Genomic DNA, 19,081 nt, shown 5'->3' on the forward strand with positions numbered 1-19,081 from the left:
CTGGGAGGAGGGAGAGCGTGGAATTCTGGGAAAGGCTGGTGGTTGGTTTGGAGTCTGAATAGGGTTCTAGAAGGCTGGTGGCTTTGACCGTTGGCTGCTTAGGAAGAAGAAGGGCTCCTTCTGGGTTTCCTTGGCAGGAAAGGGAAGGTGGGGGCCTTGAGATGGCGATGGGAGACCCCCAAATTTGGTTCCTCTGTGAGAAGGATGGCTGAGGGGTAAGAGCCCCCATTTTGGAGCCAAGGATGGGGGTCTGGAGGGTCTTCTGTAGGGAGGCAGCTTTGGGGGCTGGAAGCAAGGAAGCCCCCCCTCCCCTCTTCTCTGGCTGCCAGGCCTCCTCTCCTCTCTTGGGAGTCTCTGTGGGGCCCTGAGATTTTAGAGAGGGATCCAAGAGAATCAAAGGGAGGCTCTTAAATCCCTCCACTTGCAAGATACAAGGTGTTGGATGTAACCTTTAAAGCCCTACATGGCTTGGGTCCAGACTACTTGCAGGATTGCCTTCTTCCACACAGTCCTCCCTGCACTGGAAAAAATCTCCTAAAGCCTAAGAAGACTAGATTGGCTCCAACAACCCAGAGGACCTTTTCTTCTGCCACTCCTAGGCTTTGGAATGACCTGCTGGAAGAGATCCGTCACATCACCACCTTAGAAGCCTTTAAAAAGGCTGTTAAGGCGGATCTCTTTCAGCAGGCCTTTCCAGATTAGACTTTTCACTGTCACTGACACTGTTATTGATACCGATACCTCGGCTACCCTGCATAGATAGAAGTTCTCCCCTCAGCCTCTCCACCCTAATGTTAGACCATTTTATCTTTCTCTTATCTGTATTGTAATTTATCTTACTTAGAGCCCATAGAGACAGGCCAAAACAAAGCTCCTTTGGATCACTTTGGAGGTATGCTATTTAAATGATGCATGTGTCCTAAGAGGCCAGAAGCCATGACAAAGCAATGCTACAGTCCTAAGGACTGGGGTACAGCTTTGGTGCAGCTTCTGGCCTCTTAAGATGCATGTGTCTCTGAACAGCATACCTCCAAAGTGACCCAAAGCAGCTTTATTCTGGCCTTTCTGTTCAGGCCCATAATTTACTTCTATAATTGGGACTGGGGTGCAGGAGGGAGGGTTAGGGTTTGGCTATTATTTTAAATGTATATTGTATTTTATTACTTTTTCTTGTAACCCACCTTCATTCCTTCGGGAAAAGGCGGGATCTAAATATATCATCATCATCATCATCATCATCATCATCATCATCATCATATTCACCCAGAGTTAGAGGGCATAAGAGTGGAGTGGAGTCATCACTGTTTTATATAATGATGCAGAAATGCATCAGTCAGCAGCCTTCAAAGGAGATAGAAGGAGATGACATTGTAGATTCTTTTCTGTGTATTAAGTGAACTTTGGATAGAGTAGAAGAATGTAAATTGAGTAACAAGATAGAAGTGTAGTAGTAAAGTAAATATGAAATAGAGAAAGAAAGGAAAGTTATGGTACATGGTAAAGTATAGAATAAATTAGGAAGCTGAAATATGATCTTCTTTCCTATTCTTCTAGAAGTGAGAAAGAAAGGGAGAAAGAAGATTGATTTGGTAAAAAGAGAGTTAGGTACGTAGTTGAAGGTATGTGTAAGTGTAGAAGGGAGAGGATAGAGTTGGGTAGAGTGGAATGATGAGAAAGAGAATGGTACAGTTATGAAGGAGAGAGAGAGAAAGGAGGAGAGAGGAGGAAAGAATGAGAAAGAAGGTAGTAGAAAGGTAGGATGACATGCGGTTTAAAGAATAGAGGAGGTAGGAAGGAGAAAGATGTAGATGGAAGAAGTAGATGGTAATAAGAACAAAAATAAGAACAAGTGTGATGTATGTTTGAATTGTAATTTTATTGAATGTATGGTTGCTTATTCTGAAATAAAAAGAATTTGAACATTATTTACAGTTTGATCTCAGTATTTGCTGAGGTTTGGTTTCAGGACTCCACTTAGTAACCAAAATCCCTGGATGTTCAAGTCCTGTTACAAACAATGGGGTTGTAGTATGATGCGCCTTACATAAAATGGCAAAATCAAGGTAGGCTTTTTGGGGATATATTGAGATGCAGAATCTGTGGATCCTGAGAGCTGACTGTGAAATGTTAAAAAGCAGTTGAAATCATCCTATTAAGAGAAATGTAACCCATGTAATTGGACTCATGGAGAAGTGGTCAGATGGAACCAAGGAGAATGTGTTTCTTTGGTTGGTTTCCCTGGAAAGAACTGGGAATCTTGGCCAAGGTGGGAGTTGAGTCAGTTGAGGCTGAGAGAAGGAGGAGAGACCTCAGGACAAGAGCATTTCTCTGGGTTAGTTTGCCTGTTTCCTATTTTATGTTAGTGTTTAGAGTACTGTCTTTCTTACAGTGGAACCTACTCCTGCTTTGTGAAGGCATCACAAGTTGGACTGGATGATCTCACCTGAAAGCATCCTTCTTATTCATTCATTCCTATTGTACGTTCTTTGAACTGTATGGTTGTGTTATTTATTACATTTCATCCCACCTTTCTCCCATGGATGGGTCTCAAGGTGGCTTAGGATACAACATATAGAATGAACAAAAGTGTTGTTGAAAAAAGAACACATGCTAGTAAAATAAGGATACTGCTATTCCTTCGGTTGGAAGTTCGTTCTCCAAGATCTGCAAGGGATAATCTACAAATGTTAACTGGGAGGGAAAGAGGACATTGGAGGACAATGGCTTGGAGTTATATCACATAGACAGTAGTGAATGGAGACTTCCATGTTAGTGGGTTGGTGAATCTGCTCTGTCTTTTAGTCCGAGCTCTCTCTGGGGCTGACTCTATTTTGGAAATGGGCTCCAGACCCATGGATGAAAACCTGGAGGAAATTCAATGCCCCAATAATATGGAAGTCAAAGTCTGTCAAAGTTTACATGAATTGTGTGAAATGTGGTTTTTGTTTTGCTGTTATCTGTCCTGAATTTCCCATCTCCACTAAATGAGCCCAAGATCAAGCAAGAAGAGAGAAGGAGAAAACTGTGTCTCCTTCCACTTTCTCAGCCCCATTTAGAAATGTATGAACCTCTTTCTTGGCCATGCTTAGACACAGATTTGCTCCTTAAGAAACACAAGGCTTGTAATCTTTCACAGAAGACATATTATTTGGGAGGCAGTTCAAGAAAAATCCTGCCAGGAAGGTGCCCTCAATTTCTTTTCTAGGCATAGAGGCTGGTGGGCTTTTTCATCCACAGTCATACGGTGGAGGTGGCCTATGACAAACCTCCTTTGAACACAGACAAATGAATAACTGCCTTCAACTTGACCACTAGTTAACCTGTTAAAAGTTTACATGATGAAGTGAGTTCTGCCTGATATATCCTATGATGCTTTTTCTGAGTTTTACTTAATTTGCTCAGGTAAAATTGTATTTATTTGTTAGACTGTTCTTATCCTTTAAAAAAAAATCTTCTCCAAACAAAGGACTTGGAAAGAAGAAAGGTCTCTCCACAAAATTGTCTGGCCTTAAGATGAATGACAAAGGCATCATGCGAAATGAAGAAGAGACGGCGATCCTGAACCAGACAGTTCTTTCTGACCCAGAGGAAGGGAGCCAAGTGAGTCTGGGACACTTTTATGCAAGAGGTTCTTGGCCTTAGGAGAGAAGACACAATATGGAAAAGGGGCACCAGCTCATCTTTCTACTCTTTGTTCAAATGGACAGGTTTTCTCTGACCTACGGAGTCAAAGCAGCCCATTTGGATGTTGAATGCGGATTGGAGGATGACTCACATTTGCCGCTGGGATCTTACTGGCATGGCTGCAGAAACATGGATCTCATAGAATCAGAGGACGACCTGGAGCTAACTGAGAAGGTACAGAAGAAGCCTCATGCGCTTTCCATGGTGTTTTACAGTTGGGCAGCAGGTTTGCATCTGGCTGTCTTGGAAAGAGAGTTAGTTATTCCTCCCCACTGAGAATTTATCCTTAAAGTAACAGAGGTCAGGGCAGGGCAACGTTAAATCCACCCCAAACTTTTTACTGAACTCTCTTCCCCCCAATTAATTCAATGCCTTGGAGAGTCAGAAAACCAACGTTTTCATGTTTAAAATACCATTCAAAAAAAATATTTTGTAGTAGTTTTCCCTTAGGGCTTGGGAAGCTATGTATTTTATCCTCCTTTTCCAGGTTAACTCCCATTCTTCCATCTCAATATTGTGTCCTGTTTTCTTGGCCATTGAACCATGTTTTCTTGAACCACTTCAGATTTCATATCATGTTTTAACAGGATTGTATACAATCTCCCCACAAGTGGACCTTTCCCGATAGCAAGCACATTTCCTAGTATTTCTGTACTAATTATTTCTATTCCATATGTTTTCATATCCAACAAAAACCTCTCCCTTATTTGCCTGAAAATAAGCCAGTTACATTGTTTACCTTCTTCTCTTATTTCCTCTAATGTTTTTAATTTAATCATATTGCCTTGGTTATTTATCAAATCATTGTATTATTATTATTATTATTATTATTATTATTATTATTATTGCGCTTCTCCAAACAGATCAAAGAGGCTAACAGTAAAAGCATAAGTAAAATGCAATAGCAACTTATCATTGTCGCATCCAAAACTCTCCCAATTCCTCCCATCCATATTAAAATACAATTAAATTCTTAAACAATTATTAAAATAATTATTAAAAACAGAGCAGAGGCAGTTAGAGCAGTTGTTGAACAATTTATTAAATTAATAGGAGATTGCTGTAATGTTAATCTGGAAAGGCCTGCCGGAAGATATACGTCTTGATCGCATTTTTAAAGCCTTCAAGACGGGTGATATATCAGACCTCTTCCGGAGGCCATTCCATAAACTGGGAGCAGCAGAAGAGAGGGTCCTCTGGGTAAATGCAGAGAGCCTTGTTATGGTTGGCTGCAGTAACCTTTTACTAGAGGACCTCAATGTGTGGGGCAGATTGCGTGGGAAAAGAGGATCCTGTAAGTAAGCTGGACCCAAGCCATGAAGGGCTTTAAAGGTTATAACTATCACCTTGTGCTGTCCCCGGAAATTAATGGGCAGCCAGTGAAGAGAGGTTAGTATAGGTGTGATATGGTCACCTCTAGATCTTCCAGTGACCACTCTGGCTGCCATATTTTGGATTAGTTGAAGTTTCCGGACTTGATATAAGGGTAGCGCTATGTAGAGCACATTACAGAAGTCAAGATGTGAGGTTACCAGCGCATGCACCATAGTTTTTAGGTCTTCAGGTTCCAGGAAGGGACGCAGTTGGTGTATCAGTGAAAGATGATAACAGGCATTCTTGGCCATCGCATCTATCTGAGCTGACATCTGGAGCAATGGATTCAGGAGCACCCCCAAACTGCAAACACAGTCCTTTAGGGGAAGTGTGACTCCATCCAGGACCAGTTGACAGACCTCCATACCCAGATTAGGATCTCCAACAACACGCACCTCCGTCTTGTCTGGATTCAGTTTCAATCTCTTTTTCCTCATCCAGCCCATTGCTGCCTCAAGACATTCATTGAGAGGGAGATGCCTTCTTTAGTTGACACTGAGATATCTCTGGATGTCATGAGCATACTGATAGCACCCGCCCAATGCCTCTTGGCGGTTTCATGTAGATGCTGAATAGCATTGGGGATGGGAAGGCGTCCTGGGGAATGCTGGATTTAAGCTCCTTTTTAGAGGAGCAACTGTCCCCAAGCATCTCCATATGGAATCTGCTTGAGAAATAGGACCGGAACCATTGCAATGCATTGGCCCCTATCCCCAATTCTCTCAGGAGTTCCAGAAGGATGCCATGTTCACTAGTATCAAAAGCCACTGAGAGGTCCAAAAGCATCAACAGGGTCACACTTCCACTGTCAATACTCAAGTGGAGATCATCTAAGGTGAGCATAGCAATCTTGACTCCGTATCCCATCCTGAAGCCAGTTTGAAATGGGTCTAGATAATCTGATTCTTCCAAGACTACTTGGTGTTGAAGAGCAACTGCCTTCTCAATCACCTTGTTTAGAAATGGAAGATGGGAGACCGGTCTGTAATTCTTCATGTCCAAGGGATCTGAGGAGGGCTTTTTCAGAAGAGGCCATATCACCGCTTCTTTTAAGCAAGATGGAAAATAGCCTTAACTAAGAGATGCATCTATGATATATCTCAGGTGAGTCCTCAAAGCATCTCCTCCTTGGATGACCAGCCATGAAAGGCAAGGGTCGAGAGGGCAATTTGTCTTCTTCACACTTCCAAGGAGCTTGTCCACATCCTTGGTACTCACAGATTCAAAATGATCCAGTATGATCTTATTCACAGAGTCACTGGACACCTCACCTATAGCCTCTAATCAAATGTTTTTACTGTTTAACTGTTTTTATACTATCATTGTTTGATCCAGTTTTAGTATTGGGATCGGGGTGGGCATAGGGATTGATTTCTTTTGGATTTTATTGTAATCTCAATGTATTTTATTGTTGTAACCTAGAAATAAATCTATTATTATTATTATCATCATCATCTTATGCTGGTATCGAAGTTGGTTCTTCTGTGAGAGATTTTATCTGCGAAATGGTCATTTAAAGCATCACACTGATCTCTGGTAGGTTCTAACAATGGGTTCTGGGAGGTGGATTTCTGGATCAGGTCCCAGATGCTCCCCACTTCAGCAGTCCCTTTATGCTTCTCTGCCCTTGGCACTTTCCCTCCCTCCCTCCTCCTTCCCATCCTTTAACCTACATCCCTTCAAGGGGGTCCAAGGCCCTTTCAGCATTTTCCCAGAACCGGGAGGGGGGTAATCTTTCAGGGGCTGAAGGTCTTTCTCCTTTTCCTCCTTTGCAGGGTTGTTGCGAAGGAAAATCCAAATCTTGTGGGCCTCTAAGCCTAGTTCCGAGGTTACCATGGGGGTGTCCCTCTTCCAGAAGGGGCTTTGGGTCCCTCCATCTGCCTTCTCTTGTCTGTGTCCTAAATTTGGGCTCTTCTCTCCTGCCCAGATAGAGCCCCTTCCACAAGACCCCAGGGAAAACTCCTCCCATCCAAAAAATGTTATTTCCAATGAGGCATAAGAATGGAGGGTCTTTCCTCTGCCCCACTTTCCAGGAGGAAGGGGGCTCCTCAAAGCCCTTTTTACCTTTGGATCCTGATCCCCTCCATGGCCATACCTCTCTCCAAGGGTCCTTCCTGCCCTCTTTTCTCCTAATAACCCCCCCAAGTACCTAGGCCTCAAGGAATCCCCTGAGGAGAAGAAAGGGAAAGAAAGGAGAGGAGGCCTGGGAAGCCCGCTCCCTTTCTTTGGGGAGAGAAGAGGGGCTTTCTTCCTTCTTATAACCCCGAGCCCTCCCCCCCCGGGAGACCCTCTAGCCATTCCTTCAATACAACGAGAGCTCTCCCCACTTCCTTGCCTCTCTCAGAACAGACTGTGAAAGCACCAATGGCTTCAGGTGTGAGACTGCGCAAGCACACATACATCGAAAGGCCCCTTCTGATCATGCACAGGGATCACCAAGGCCTTACTGCTGCTGCTGTTCATTCTGCTGGCGGCCTGTTCTTATAACTGGGAATGGAGCTGAGGGCTGAGGAGAGAAGAAGGTGTCAGTTTTGTGCAAATTCAGAACTTCTGTGCATCAAAGAGTCCAATGTGTTGAAATAGCAAAGAACTTTATTGAAAACATAGTCAGAAATTCAGTGTTTAAGCCAGAACTGCCCTCCCCAAGCCAAAGGATATATTGAAACCCAAAACCAAAAACTCCACCTTCTACCAAACCTAGCCCCCACCTACAATTCCCACCATCTATCCCCCATTATTAACCAGCCCCACTTTGCCATCCTTCTCACACGCACAATCTCTCCCTGCCCCAGACATTCGAAGAAGCTAGCTCCCTTTCTGTTACTACCGGTCCCCAACTTTCTTCAGCCAACATCCCACAAATTCTGAATGCTATCATTGGTATTCTAGCTAGCTCCAACAAATCCTAGCCCCCCGTCTAACTAACCTAAACCATGACCCATAATCCCCAGCCAAATTTATAACCCAAAGCAATTATCTATACTAGTAGCAATTAAAACCTAAACTTAACAAAACATAACTTTAAAATATAAACAGACATATGGACAGAAAAACCGTACATATAAAATCATAAGGGCCGTTTCTTAGCACCGCTGGATTGAAAAATAGTTTTTATTCCTTCTTTACAAAAATAAAGTTGGTTCACTGCTTGGATTTGTGTGGCTTCTCTCCTGTGTGGATTCTCTGGTGTGTCAGTAGGGTTGACTGCCGAGAAAAACAGTTCCCACAATGCTGGCATTTGTATGGCTTCTCTCCTGTGTGGACTCTCTGGTGTGTCAGTAGGGTTGACTGCCGAGAAAAACAGTTCCCACAATGCTGGCATTTGTATGGCTTCTCTCCTGTGTGGACTCTCTGATGTCTCACTAAGTCTCCCTTCAAAGAGAAAGAGTTCCCACAATGCTGGCATTTGTATGGCTTCTCTCCTGTGTGGACTATCTGGTGTGTCAGTAGGGTTGACAGCTGAGAAAAACAGTTCCCACAATGCTGGCATTTGTATGGCTTCTCTCCTGTGTGGATTCTCTGGTGTGTCAGTAGGGTTGACAGCTGAGAAAAACATTTCCCACAATGCTGGCATTTGTATGGCTTCTCTCCTGTGTGGATTCTCTGGTGTGTTAGTAGGTGGGACTTTTGAGAAAAACATTTCCCACAATGCTGGCATTTGTATGGCTTCTCTCCTGTGTGGATTCTCTGGTGTGTTAGTAGGTGGGACTTTTGAGAAAAACATTTCCCACAATGCTGGCATTTGCATGACTTCTCTCCTGAGTGGATTATCTGGTGTGTCAGTAGGGCTGACAGCTGAGAAAAACATTTCCCACAATGCTGGCATTTGTATGGCTTCTCTCCTGTGTGGACTCTCTGATGTCTCACTAAGTCTTCCTTCAAAGAGAAACATTTCCCACAATGCTGGCATGTGTATGGCTTCTCTCCTGTGTGGATTCTCTGGTGTGTTAGTAGGTGGGACTTTTGAGAAAAACATTTCCCACAATGCCGGCATTTGTATGGCTTCTCTCCTGTGTGGACTCTCTGATGTGTCACTAGGCTTGACTTCAAATAAAAACATTTCCCACAATGCTGGCATTTGCATGGCTTCTCTCCTGTGTGGATTCTCTGGTGTGTTAGTAGGTGGGACTTTTGAGAAAAACATTTCCCACAATGCTGGCATTTGTATGGCTTCTCTCCTGTGTGGACTCTCTGATGTGTCACTAGGCTTGACTTCAAATAAAAACATTTCCCACAATGCTGGCATTTGCATGGCTTCTCTCCGGTGTGGACTCTCTGATGCATGACAAGGATCGACTTGTAAGCAAAATGTTTCCCACAATTCTGGCAGTTGTATGGCTTCTCTGATGTGTGGACTCTCTCATGACTGACAAGTTCTTCTGTAAAGAAGGATAATGACAGATAATACTGAATATCAGATTTAAGAGAGGAACGTTTTAGCCCAAGCCCACCTCTCTATGAGGTGAAGAAACCCAAATATCAGTGTTTGGTAATATGCAAGAATCAATGTATATCTAGATGGAATAAAGTATGAGAGTGTACCAAAGTACACATTTTAGAATAGAGGCCTCTGGGAGAGTGGAATGCAGAAGGGAGGCAGATGTGAAGTTCTTCAAGGTGAAGCATTTGTCCAAGCACTTAAAGGAAACAAAGAGCCTTAGGAAAAGACTGATATAGAATGTAATTTCACTGGCAGAAGTTCCTCTGAGTGCCACCATATCTGATAAGGAGCAATGGGGTGTAGCCAAAGGTATTTTAAAGTATATTTAAATGTATTCATGTATCTGAACTATGATTGTTGGAAATGTATATGTTTGGAGTGTGAAGTGCCCAATAAAGTGATGAAGATGAGTTTTCTTTGTTTGTTTTCCTATAAAGGTAGCCATTTTCTTTGGCTCTGGGCCTCAGTTTTGTTAGAATGGGAATTCTACTGAAGACAGCTAGCTTTGAATAAATCTGAATTGTTAACAAAATCTGGCTCCTCTGCCTTACTCTATTCTGTCACAACCTTTTAAAGCCTATCATCCACAACACCTATTTGATATTAAATTAATAAAGTTGGAGTGGGTGACCTGAGCATGATCCTGCTGCTTATGCCCCTAAATACATGGAACGATTGTATCCTTACTCATATGAGCTAGCAAAGAAGATACTGGATGGGGACTACTTGAGGGAGTCAGTGGAAGCTGATAGTCAAAGGGCTGTTGAAAAAATATTCCATTAAACATGAGTAAAAATATTTTGACTGACAGGTGGCATCATTTCCTGTGAGACTGCCATAGATTCTTAAGTCAGAGCATGTGGCATGATGCAAGCTAAGTGCAGAGGAGGCTTCATGCTGTGTGGCACCAGGAGATGAATCACAGCCAATACAGTATACTCCTCACATGTGGATTGCTGTGGATAGGATTGGATTAGAGTTGTATATACAAGAGATGGTGAGCATGATGGAAGTCAGAGAGGAGAGCTTGCAAATACTTTTATTATTTTGCAACTCAAGATAGAGAATTCCCAAAGATTCAGATAAAATCAACTGTGTCAGTGACTTATTTTTAAGTGTGAAAAGTGGTCAGTGCATTGCCAAAACCTGTACCTGGAATTTTTTTTCCATACTTTGCTAAGTTGAGCTGCATCTGGGAGCATCATGCTCACATTGCGCTGTACATTGGCTTTTGAACAGGACTGGAATTCAGAGCCAACAAGGACCTGAGGACCGGTGTTCTAATCCCTTATGTCTGAGGTATTTGCACCAAGCACCTATTGCATTCAATTTGATTTTGGACTATATTTTCCCCACCCAGAAAACATTCTAAAGTGATTTAAACCTTATAGAAAACTCAGGTTCTGCCCACTAGCAACAATTTCAGTATAAATATTTCAGTCTTGTTGCAGACAGACTCTCTGTTGGTTTACATTGCTAAACATCTCACTACACTCACCAGCTCCACTTGCCTTGGGAGTTACTGACTTCTCCCCCCATTCTGGACCCTCAGCAATTGGAATCAAGTTCTGTCTAGGTTATGTATTACCATTAGCAAAGCCTAACATCTATTCACCACTCCCACCTTTGTTACCTAGTTCTTGTGTGTGCATGTGAACACTTATATGTGTGTGCAAGCGTGTACAGTGCACCTATGTCACATGCGGGCACGCCTTGGGTGGATTTCAGCATACACTAAAAGCCACACTAGGAAAAAGGGAGGCGTGCCCCATAAGGGTTAATGGCGCCTGTGACTGTGCCGGGCACGGACATTCCACTGCGCGGAGCACCATTCATGTAAATAGGGCTTGAGAATACACTGAGTTCCCCTAATGCCGGGGGGGGGGAGGAACGGGATGACTCCCGAGGCCACTGTTGCCTCAATCTCTCCTTTGAACTAAATATGAAATTCCCCTAAAAGTGTCCTCCCCAGACTCCAGCATTTCGGGTAACAAAGAGCCTCTGGAATCAACCATGGAGCTAAGCAAGCTCAGGATGGAAAAGAAACATTAGAGAAAAAGGAATTTTTCTGTCGCCTTTTCCTCTATTCATAGACATTGCTCATAATTTCTAAATGGAACCCCTTAATATGTTTGAAAACAAGGACTTGAGCCGGTTCTCACCAGTTCAGTTCTTAAAATCTGTCAGGGTGGTGGCTGCCTCCCAATCCCCAAGGTCCCTCTCCTGGCCCTTCCCAGAGGTCCCTTCCTCTCCCCACAGAGCTAGGCGATCCTGGCTTTGCTCCTGCCTTCCCCGACTGGCTCCCATCTGCCAGATCCCCTTCCCTTTCTCCCTCCCTTCTCCAACCTTCCCTCTTGCTCATCTGCACTGCTTCAGCATCTCATTTTCAGCTTCCCTGCCTTTCAATTTTTCACTTTCTCTCCATCTCTCTCTCACAGACACATACCCACAGAGTGTGATTCAAAAAAAGGATACTTTGAGGCTCATTGGTTGATAATGGCAGGATAAGCAATATACAAATAACTCATTGGCAAAGGCAGAGCAAGGGGGCTGGGACTTGGACTCCAATTTTGGTGAGGGTCAAGCACCAGGGAGCAGCCTTAAAACATTATAAGACAGGAATGGACTACTGATGGGGTTTGGAGGAGACCTCAGGGGCAACCCCACATTGTATTGCCTGGGGGAGGTGAGTGAAATAATATTTTGCCCCTCAACATCCCACAGCATCCCTTTGGGGAAATGGAGGCCATTTTGCCACTTTTGGGCCCTCTCTGAGCCATTGCAGACCCAAGGGAGGTCTTTCCCCCAAGAAGACTCTCCAGAGCCTTTAAAGGATGGAAGAGGGGCCAAAAGAGGTAGGAAACTTGCCCAGGGATGTGCTGAGTACCATTTGGGTGAGAAAAGCATTAATCTCTATGGCTTTTCCCCACAAAATCCTATAATAGGCAGTTTAGGATGGAGTATTTAGAATTCTTAGAAACTGGAGAGCAATAGTGCCTCAGTGAACTACAGATTCAAATATTCTACAGGATGTTGCTATCACAATTAAACTTGGCTTGAAAGGGATCTAGGACTCCTAGTAGACCGCAAGTTGAACATGGGCCAACAGTGTGATGAGGCAGCTAAAAAGGCCCATGTGAGTCTAGGCTGCATCAATACAGGAATAGTTTCTAGATCAAGGGAAGTAATGGTGCCACTTTATTCTGCTTTGGTCAGTCCTCACTTGGAATAATCCTGTGTCCAGTTCTGGGCCCCACAATTCAAAAAGGATGTTGACAAATTGGAGCATGTCCAAAGGAGGCCAACCAAAGTGGTGAAGGGTATGAAAGCCATCAAGCTCTATGAGGAGCAGCTTAGAAAGCTGGTTATGTTTATCCTGGAGAAAAGAAAATAAAGAGTGGATATGATAGCCATGTTTAAATATTTGAAAGGGTGTCATGTTGCGCAAGCAGCAGGCTTGCTTTTTGCTGCTACAGAGAAAAGGAGATACCACAAGGGCTGCAAGACACAGGGAAAGAGATTCCACCAAAATATTAGGAGGAACTTCATGACAGTAAGAGCTCTTTGACAGTGGAATATACTCCCTTAGAGTTTGGTGGAGTCCTCTTCTTTGGAGGTCTTTAAAGAGAGGCTGGATGGCCATCTCTTGGGGGTGATTTGAATGTGTATTCCTGCAGGGCAGAAGGGGGTTGAACTAGATGGCCCTTGTGGTCTCTTCCAACTCTATGAGTCTATAATTCTAGTGCAACCATAGCGACATGATAATATAGTATGAAAGGGCCCTCAGTCTTTATAGAACGAGCAACGGATTCAGGTTCCTTACCTACAGAAACCACATTTTCATAATTGTCCATCATTACATAATTGTACATCAGTCTCTGTTTCTTGGTCAACAGTTTCCATTCATCCTCTGAGAAATATACTGCCACATCCGCAAAGGTCACCTGAAATAGAAAATAGCCCTCATCCAGAGAGTGACTAAGCAAAAGGGGAGGAAAGCACATGTTGCATCCAAATATTATTTCATCACTTCAGAATTCAGTCCAGGAAATAAAGTTTAAATTCCGTTAGCAAGCAAAAAGCTACAGCCTTCCCCCCCCCCTTTTTTTTTTTATTGTGGTAATACATCTTTTTTTTTTTTTACAAAGCTTGCATGTTTACAACAAGATAAATAAAAACATATATCAACAAGCTATAAATCTGTTATATATTAGGCTTATTCCTGATAACTCTCCACAAGAAACTGTATAACTTTATCTTTTAATACAACATCTTATTCCCCTATCTCTAGGTATGAATAGAAAGGTTTTGTTTCTTGTACCTCTCCTTACTGAGCAGCCGCTAAATAAAGTCTTACAGCTTCCCAATCCTTTCCCCATTTAACCATATCCTTCTTGTTTATTAATGCTGTTAATCTATCTAGATCTTTCAATTCCCGGATTTCGTTTTGCCAAGTCTCTATTTGTGAGGTTATAGGTAATTTCCAGTTCTTTGCTATTATCCTTCTGGCAGCCGATATTAATAATAATAATAATAATAATAATAATAATAATAATAATATAAATTTTATTTTTACCCCGCCTTTCCAATAAGATGATCAAGGCGGCTTACAAAGGATAAAAGCAGTTACAATACAAAATAAAACAAATACAGTATAAAAGTTAAAACATTACTACGTAAAATGGGAACAGGAGTCAGAAAAAATTACACATGTCCAGGGTAATAACAATCAAATCACAATATTCCGGGGTCAAAAAAGGAAAACAAGGGGCAGAGAAAAAACAATTAACTAAATTGAGAAGGCCAACAGAAATAAATATGTTTTTAAATTCTTTTTAAAAGAATCTAATGAGGCGGCGGAGCGGAGCTCTACAGGGAGCTTATTCCAGGAGGATAGGGCAACGATGGCAAAAGCCCTCTGAGAGGTCCTCACAAGATGAGATCTGGGGACCTCCAACAAATTAGTCCCGGATGTTCTAAGTGTGCGGGACGGATTATATGGGGAGAGGCGGTCCTCCAAGTACCCTGGGCCCAAGCCATTTAGGGCTTTATAGGTTAAAACCAACACCTTGTATTGAGGTCGGAAGCGAATAGGCAGCCAATGTAGATCTTTTAAAATAGGTGTTATATGGTCCGACCTGGAAATACCAGCAACCAATCTGGCTGCCATATTCTGTACCATTTACAGCTTCCGAGTTTGGTACAAGGGTTGCCCCATGTAGAGCGCGTTGCAGAAATCCAATCGAGAGGTTACCAAAGCATGTACAATAGTTTCAAGGTCTCTACGGTCCAGGTAGGGACGCAGCTGGCGTATCAGCCGAAGCTGATAACAAGCACTCCTGACCGTCGCATCCACCTGAGATGTTAGCTGGAGCGACGAATCAAGGAGCACTCCCAAGCTGCGCACTGAGTCCTTCAAGGGGAGCGTGACCCCGTTCAGGACCAGATGACAGATCTCGCCACCCGGAACTGGAGAACCTATCACCAGTACTTCCGTTTTCCCTGGATTCACACTGAGTTTGTTCTCCCTCATCCAGCCCATTACTGACGCTAGGCAGGCATCTAGAGGAGAGATGCCATCCTTAGTTACTGCATCAGTCGGAGACACAGAGAAAACTATCTGGGTGTCATCAACGTACTGATAACACCGCGCCCCGTGTCTCCGGATGATCTCTCCCAGCGGTTTCATGTAAATGTTGAAAAGCATAGGGGACAAAATCGCTCCCTGAGGGACACCGGATGTAAGGGCCCTCTTGTCGGAGCGACAGTCCCCCAGCTCCACCAATATTTCCTTTCTTCCTCTGGGTCTAGTAATGAAGTCTTGCTTAACAGATATATTTCTGGTCTGAACTCAAAATCATTTTTTAATATTAACTTTATTTCCAAATGAATCTTCACCCAAAATGACTTTATATATATGCTTTGCCACCACATATGTAAATATGTACCCATTTCTTTTTGGCATCTCCAACACCGGTTATCCTTTAATTTATAATTTTTTCTAGTGAGCATGGTGTTTGATACCATCTATTTACAACTTTCAAATAAATTTCTTTTATTTTTTGTGCTACAGTAATTATTTTGTTTTTAATCTAGCTTCTTCCCATTTTTCCAAGTCTAAATTGCATCCCAATTCTTGTGCCCATTTTGTCATAGAATCTTTAATTTCCACTTCTTCAAGGGATCTTTTCAGTAAGATGTTATATATTTTACCTAATATATTTTTTCATCTTCTTTAATTAATATTCGTTATATTCTTTCTCAAAACCAAATAAACTCTTATCCTTTGTAAATCTGGCTTGGTAGACCTATTGTGACAAGGTCTATCATGCGCATGATGAATTGGGCACAAGGCCATGAAGGTTCATGTTGCCAATCTCTTGCTTTTAGTTGGTTTCAAGGTGCTACAAGATTGCTTGGCATACTGTTGGGCATGCTTTGATTGTGAATTCCTGCATGGCAGGGGTTGGACTTGATGGCCCTTGTGGTCTCTTCCAACCCTACGATTCTATGATTCCTTCTTTAAGTTGAATATAATTCAACCAATTCATATGGCCTAGTTTAGTTATGATTTCTTCCTTTAATCTTAATATAACATTTCCTTCATTATCATGAGTTCATATTTCTCTGTACCTTATCCATTTCTGATCTTTTCCCCATTGGCCTAAAAAAGCCTCCTGTGTGGAAACCCAAAGTGAAAGTCCAATGTAAAACATTTTTCACAGTTAGCCAGTTATTAATGAAAGGATTCCTCAATAGACCGTCATTAAAGACTTTGTCCCGTTTGTGCCCATCATACCCATCATACATATGCAAAAAAGCTATTGCCTTTGAGATCCAGTTTGTCTCAGATATTTTCAACATAATATACAATATAATAAACAGTATAATTTAGGCCATGGCTGGGATATTGAGGATGGATTAGGATACTGACTATCCCAAAATATATAGTACATTTTACCACAAACGAATTATGGTGCATTTAGCCATTTCTTGCCACATTTCAGAGGCAAATGTCATTTTTAAAAAACAGTTCTGGGGAGCACTCTGAACTTGAGGGCTACTGGGCCCACCCCCAATTTAGATCCAGAGATGGCCTCCCATATCCCCCAACATTTCACAGACAGGAAAAGCAAGGCACATGTGGAAAAGCAGCACCAGAAGGTGGTGAGGATGGCCAAAGTTGTTTATGAGGAAGATCACACAAACTAGGAAGGGCACAGCAGTTTGTTTTTGCCTCAGCCTCCTGGCATGGGAAGACCCTGGCAACTTTTCTCCTCTCTCCCCTTTTGAGTTGATGGGGTGCAACCTCCTTGGAAGTCATTTTTCAGCAACCCAAGAGAGCTGAGGAGAAGAGGGAAAGTGGTAGGAGGAGAGGGAAACCGGGACATTTTTGAAAGCCCCTGAAAAAATGGGGTGACAGAGGATTAACCAGGACTTTCTCTGCCAAACTGAGACAATATGTTCTCCACTTGCTTTCATGAGTTGGCCCAGCTGTGACACAAATGAAATTAATAGTCAGGATGGTGACTCACCAAAGAGTTGTACTTCGACAGCCTCTTTCTCTTGGAGCCCAACTCCCTCTGCTTGGCCTCTGTGTTGGCCATTAGGTGGAAAGGGGTCCTGGTGGCCCTGCACTTTAGGCACCTCCAGCAAAATATGCCCCAAAGCTGTGTAGAAGGAGACCGAGATGAAGTTCCTGAGAAAAGAGACTAGGGTTAGGCTTGGTTTGTCAAGAAACACTGCATCACTCAAAGACACAGAGAACAGCATGCTACTAGTGAGATACGCAGGTGACATATGCATCCTTTGAGCCAATGCAGAGGTGGGTATCCCCTTCCTCCCTCTGCACCAAACAAAGCCCCCTGGACCTAGCATAGATTCACTGCAGCTCCCCTACACAACAGATACTCCATGTTAAAATGCTTTTGACATTGCTATGTTGCGCAGCACGTGAAGTAACACGTTAACGTATGGTGCCAGATTCTGCACCTTGACTGTAGTCAGTAGATTGTGAGCTGAAGAAACACCTGTCGCTTTCTCAATGAGCAAAGAGACACTGTAATCTTCTCTCAGATGAGTCTTTTATACATATAAGAAGTTCCACTGTGTACAACACTATATACATCGACACCCTCCACCATTCACACCAGTAACAACCCACTCTGAGGCACACACTGTCTGACTCTTCCTCAGTGACAGTTGAGAATGACAGTTGACAGTTGCATCAACATTCCAATGACGCACTGTTTAAATGCTGACACATCTAACTGCCACTAGAGCTGTCAATGACTTCCACAACAGCTCCACCTAGTGGCCACATGCCTGTCGTTTCCTCAGACCTGTTCACCATGGTCCTGACACTCCATGCCTTGTGAGAGTGGAGGGGGGTCAGGGGATGGGGAATTGGAGAGGACCCTGGCTATGTCCCTGTAGCTAGATGTGAAATGAGCACATCATCTGCTGAAACCTCCTGACCTCCCCAGTGGCCCTCAGAGGAGAATGCCTTCCTTTGGCGTCTGGCTATAGAAACACAGCTGGATGCCTCTCCAATGCCTCGCACCCAACACTCTCATCAGGCATGGAATGACCATGGAGCATGGCTTCCACAATTCCCATGTTTCATTTTGTAGTCCTTCAAATTTCACATCTATTTTAAACCTCTCCCTCATTTGATGATAAAGACACCAGTGACAATCTAGACCAGATTCTTTAAGTTCTTCTTGTGTTTTGATCTCTAGTTTTCCTTGCGATTCTTTCAGGACATCCTTGTATCTTAACCATATAGTTTTCTGGATACCTTTCCTCCCAAAAAGAGCCTCATGCGGTAAACACCATAAAGGTATTTTTGGACATATTCTACACTTATTTTCCCCCAGATCTTCAATAGAGCTTTTCTTACGAAATGATTTGTGCTTTCTTTATGAACTTTCTCTTTACCGTAAATTAGGTATCCATGCCACTCAAATCTTAAATGTTCACCCTCCAGACATAACAACTGTTCATTCTCTGACACAAACCATTCTCTAATCCAAACTAAACAACAAGCAGCATAATAAAGTCCTCTTCTACTTTTGTCATCACAAAGTATTTTCGTTTTTATCCTGGCTCTTTTTTAATTCCAAATTAATTTTGAGATTTCCTTTTGCCATAGATTCAATGGTTTTTCATTCTGGATGATGGGTATCGCTTGGAACAGAAACAGCATTTCAGGAAGGAAACTCATTTGGATCAGTGACATTTTTCCTAATAGCGATAAGTGTAATTTCCCCCATTTTTCTAGGTCTTTTCTGATTTCCTTCCATGTGTCTCATAGTTATTGTGAAATAGATCTGAGTTTTTATTTGTTAAATTTGTTCCTAGATATTTAACTTTCTTTCCCATATTAAATCCACTAATTTCCAAATACTCCTCTATTTTGGCTCTATATGTTTTAGATACTTTATACAATTTAGCATTGAATTCTTGGAAGGTCTTCTTAATTTTATTATGGCGAGATGTTAATGTTGAATCTTTTTTTTATTTCCGTAATGTTGTTTCATTCTTTTAAGTTCCTTATTTTATTGGCAAGCCATCTTCTTG

At 42.6% G+C, this 19,081-nt stretch overlaps 1 protein-coding gene across 1 annotated transcript; it reads right to left on the reverse strand.

Moving 5' to 3' along the window:
- Positions 1–7,632: 7,632 nt before the first annotated feature.
- Positions 7,633–17,527, reverse strand: LOC149301571 (uncharacterized). Its single transcript, XM_089484127.1, has 4 exons — positions 17,492–17,527; positions 17,035–17,198; positions 13,323–13,477; positions 7,633–9,437 (listed from the first exon to the last, which is right to left on the reverse strand). The coding sequence occupies exons 3-4, from the start codon at positions 13,369–13,371 to the stop codon at positions 8,200–8,202; spliced, it is 1,287 nt and encodes a 428-aa protein (XP_089340253.1). The 5' UTR covers positions 13,372–13,477; positions 17,035–17,198; positions 17,492–17,527; the 3' UTR covers positions 7,633–8,199.
- Positions 17,528–19,081: the final 1,554 nt, after the last annotated feature.

Source organism: Sceloporus occidentalis, unplaced genomic scaffold (assembly GCF_023333645.1).
Source record: "Sceloporus occidentalis isolate IW3139 unplaced genomic scaffold, rSceOcc1.0.p SCAF_21, whole genome shotgun sequence".
Taxonomy (NCBI): Eukaryota; Metazoa; Chordata; class Lepidosauria; order Squamata; family Phrynosomatidae; genus Sceloporus; species Sceloporus occidentalis.

What these genes read in the sequence shown, in the direction of transcription:
- LOC149301571 (XM_089484127.1), bottom strand. Translation starts at nt 13,371, where the DNA reads ATGTACAATTATGTAATGATGGACAATTATGAAAATGTGGTTTCTGTA. An exon ending in TGAAAATGTGGTTTCTGTAG is followed by an intron (nt 9,438 to 13,322) that starts GTAAGGAACCTG and finishes CCTTCTTTACAG; the next exon opens with AAGAACTTGTCAGTCATGAG.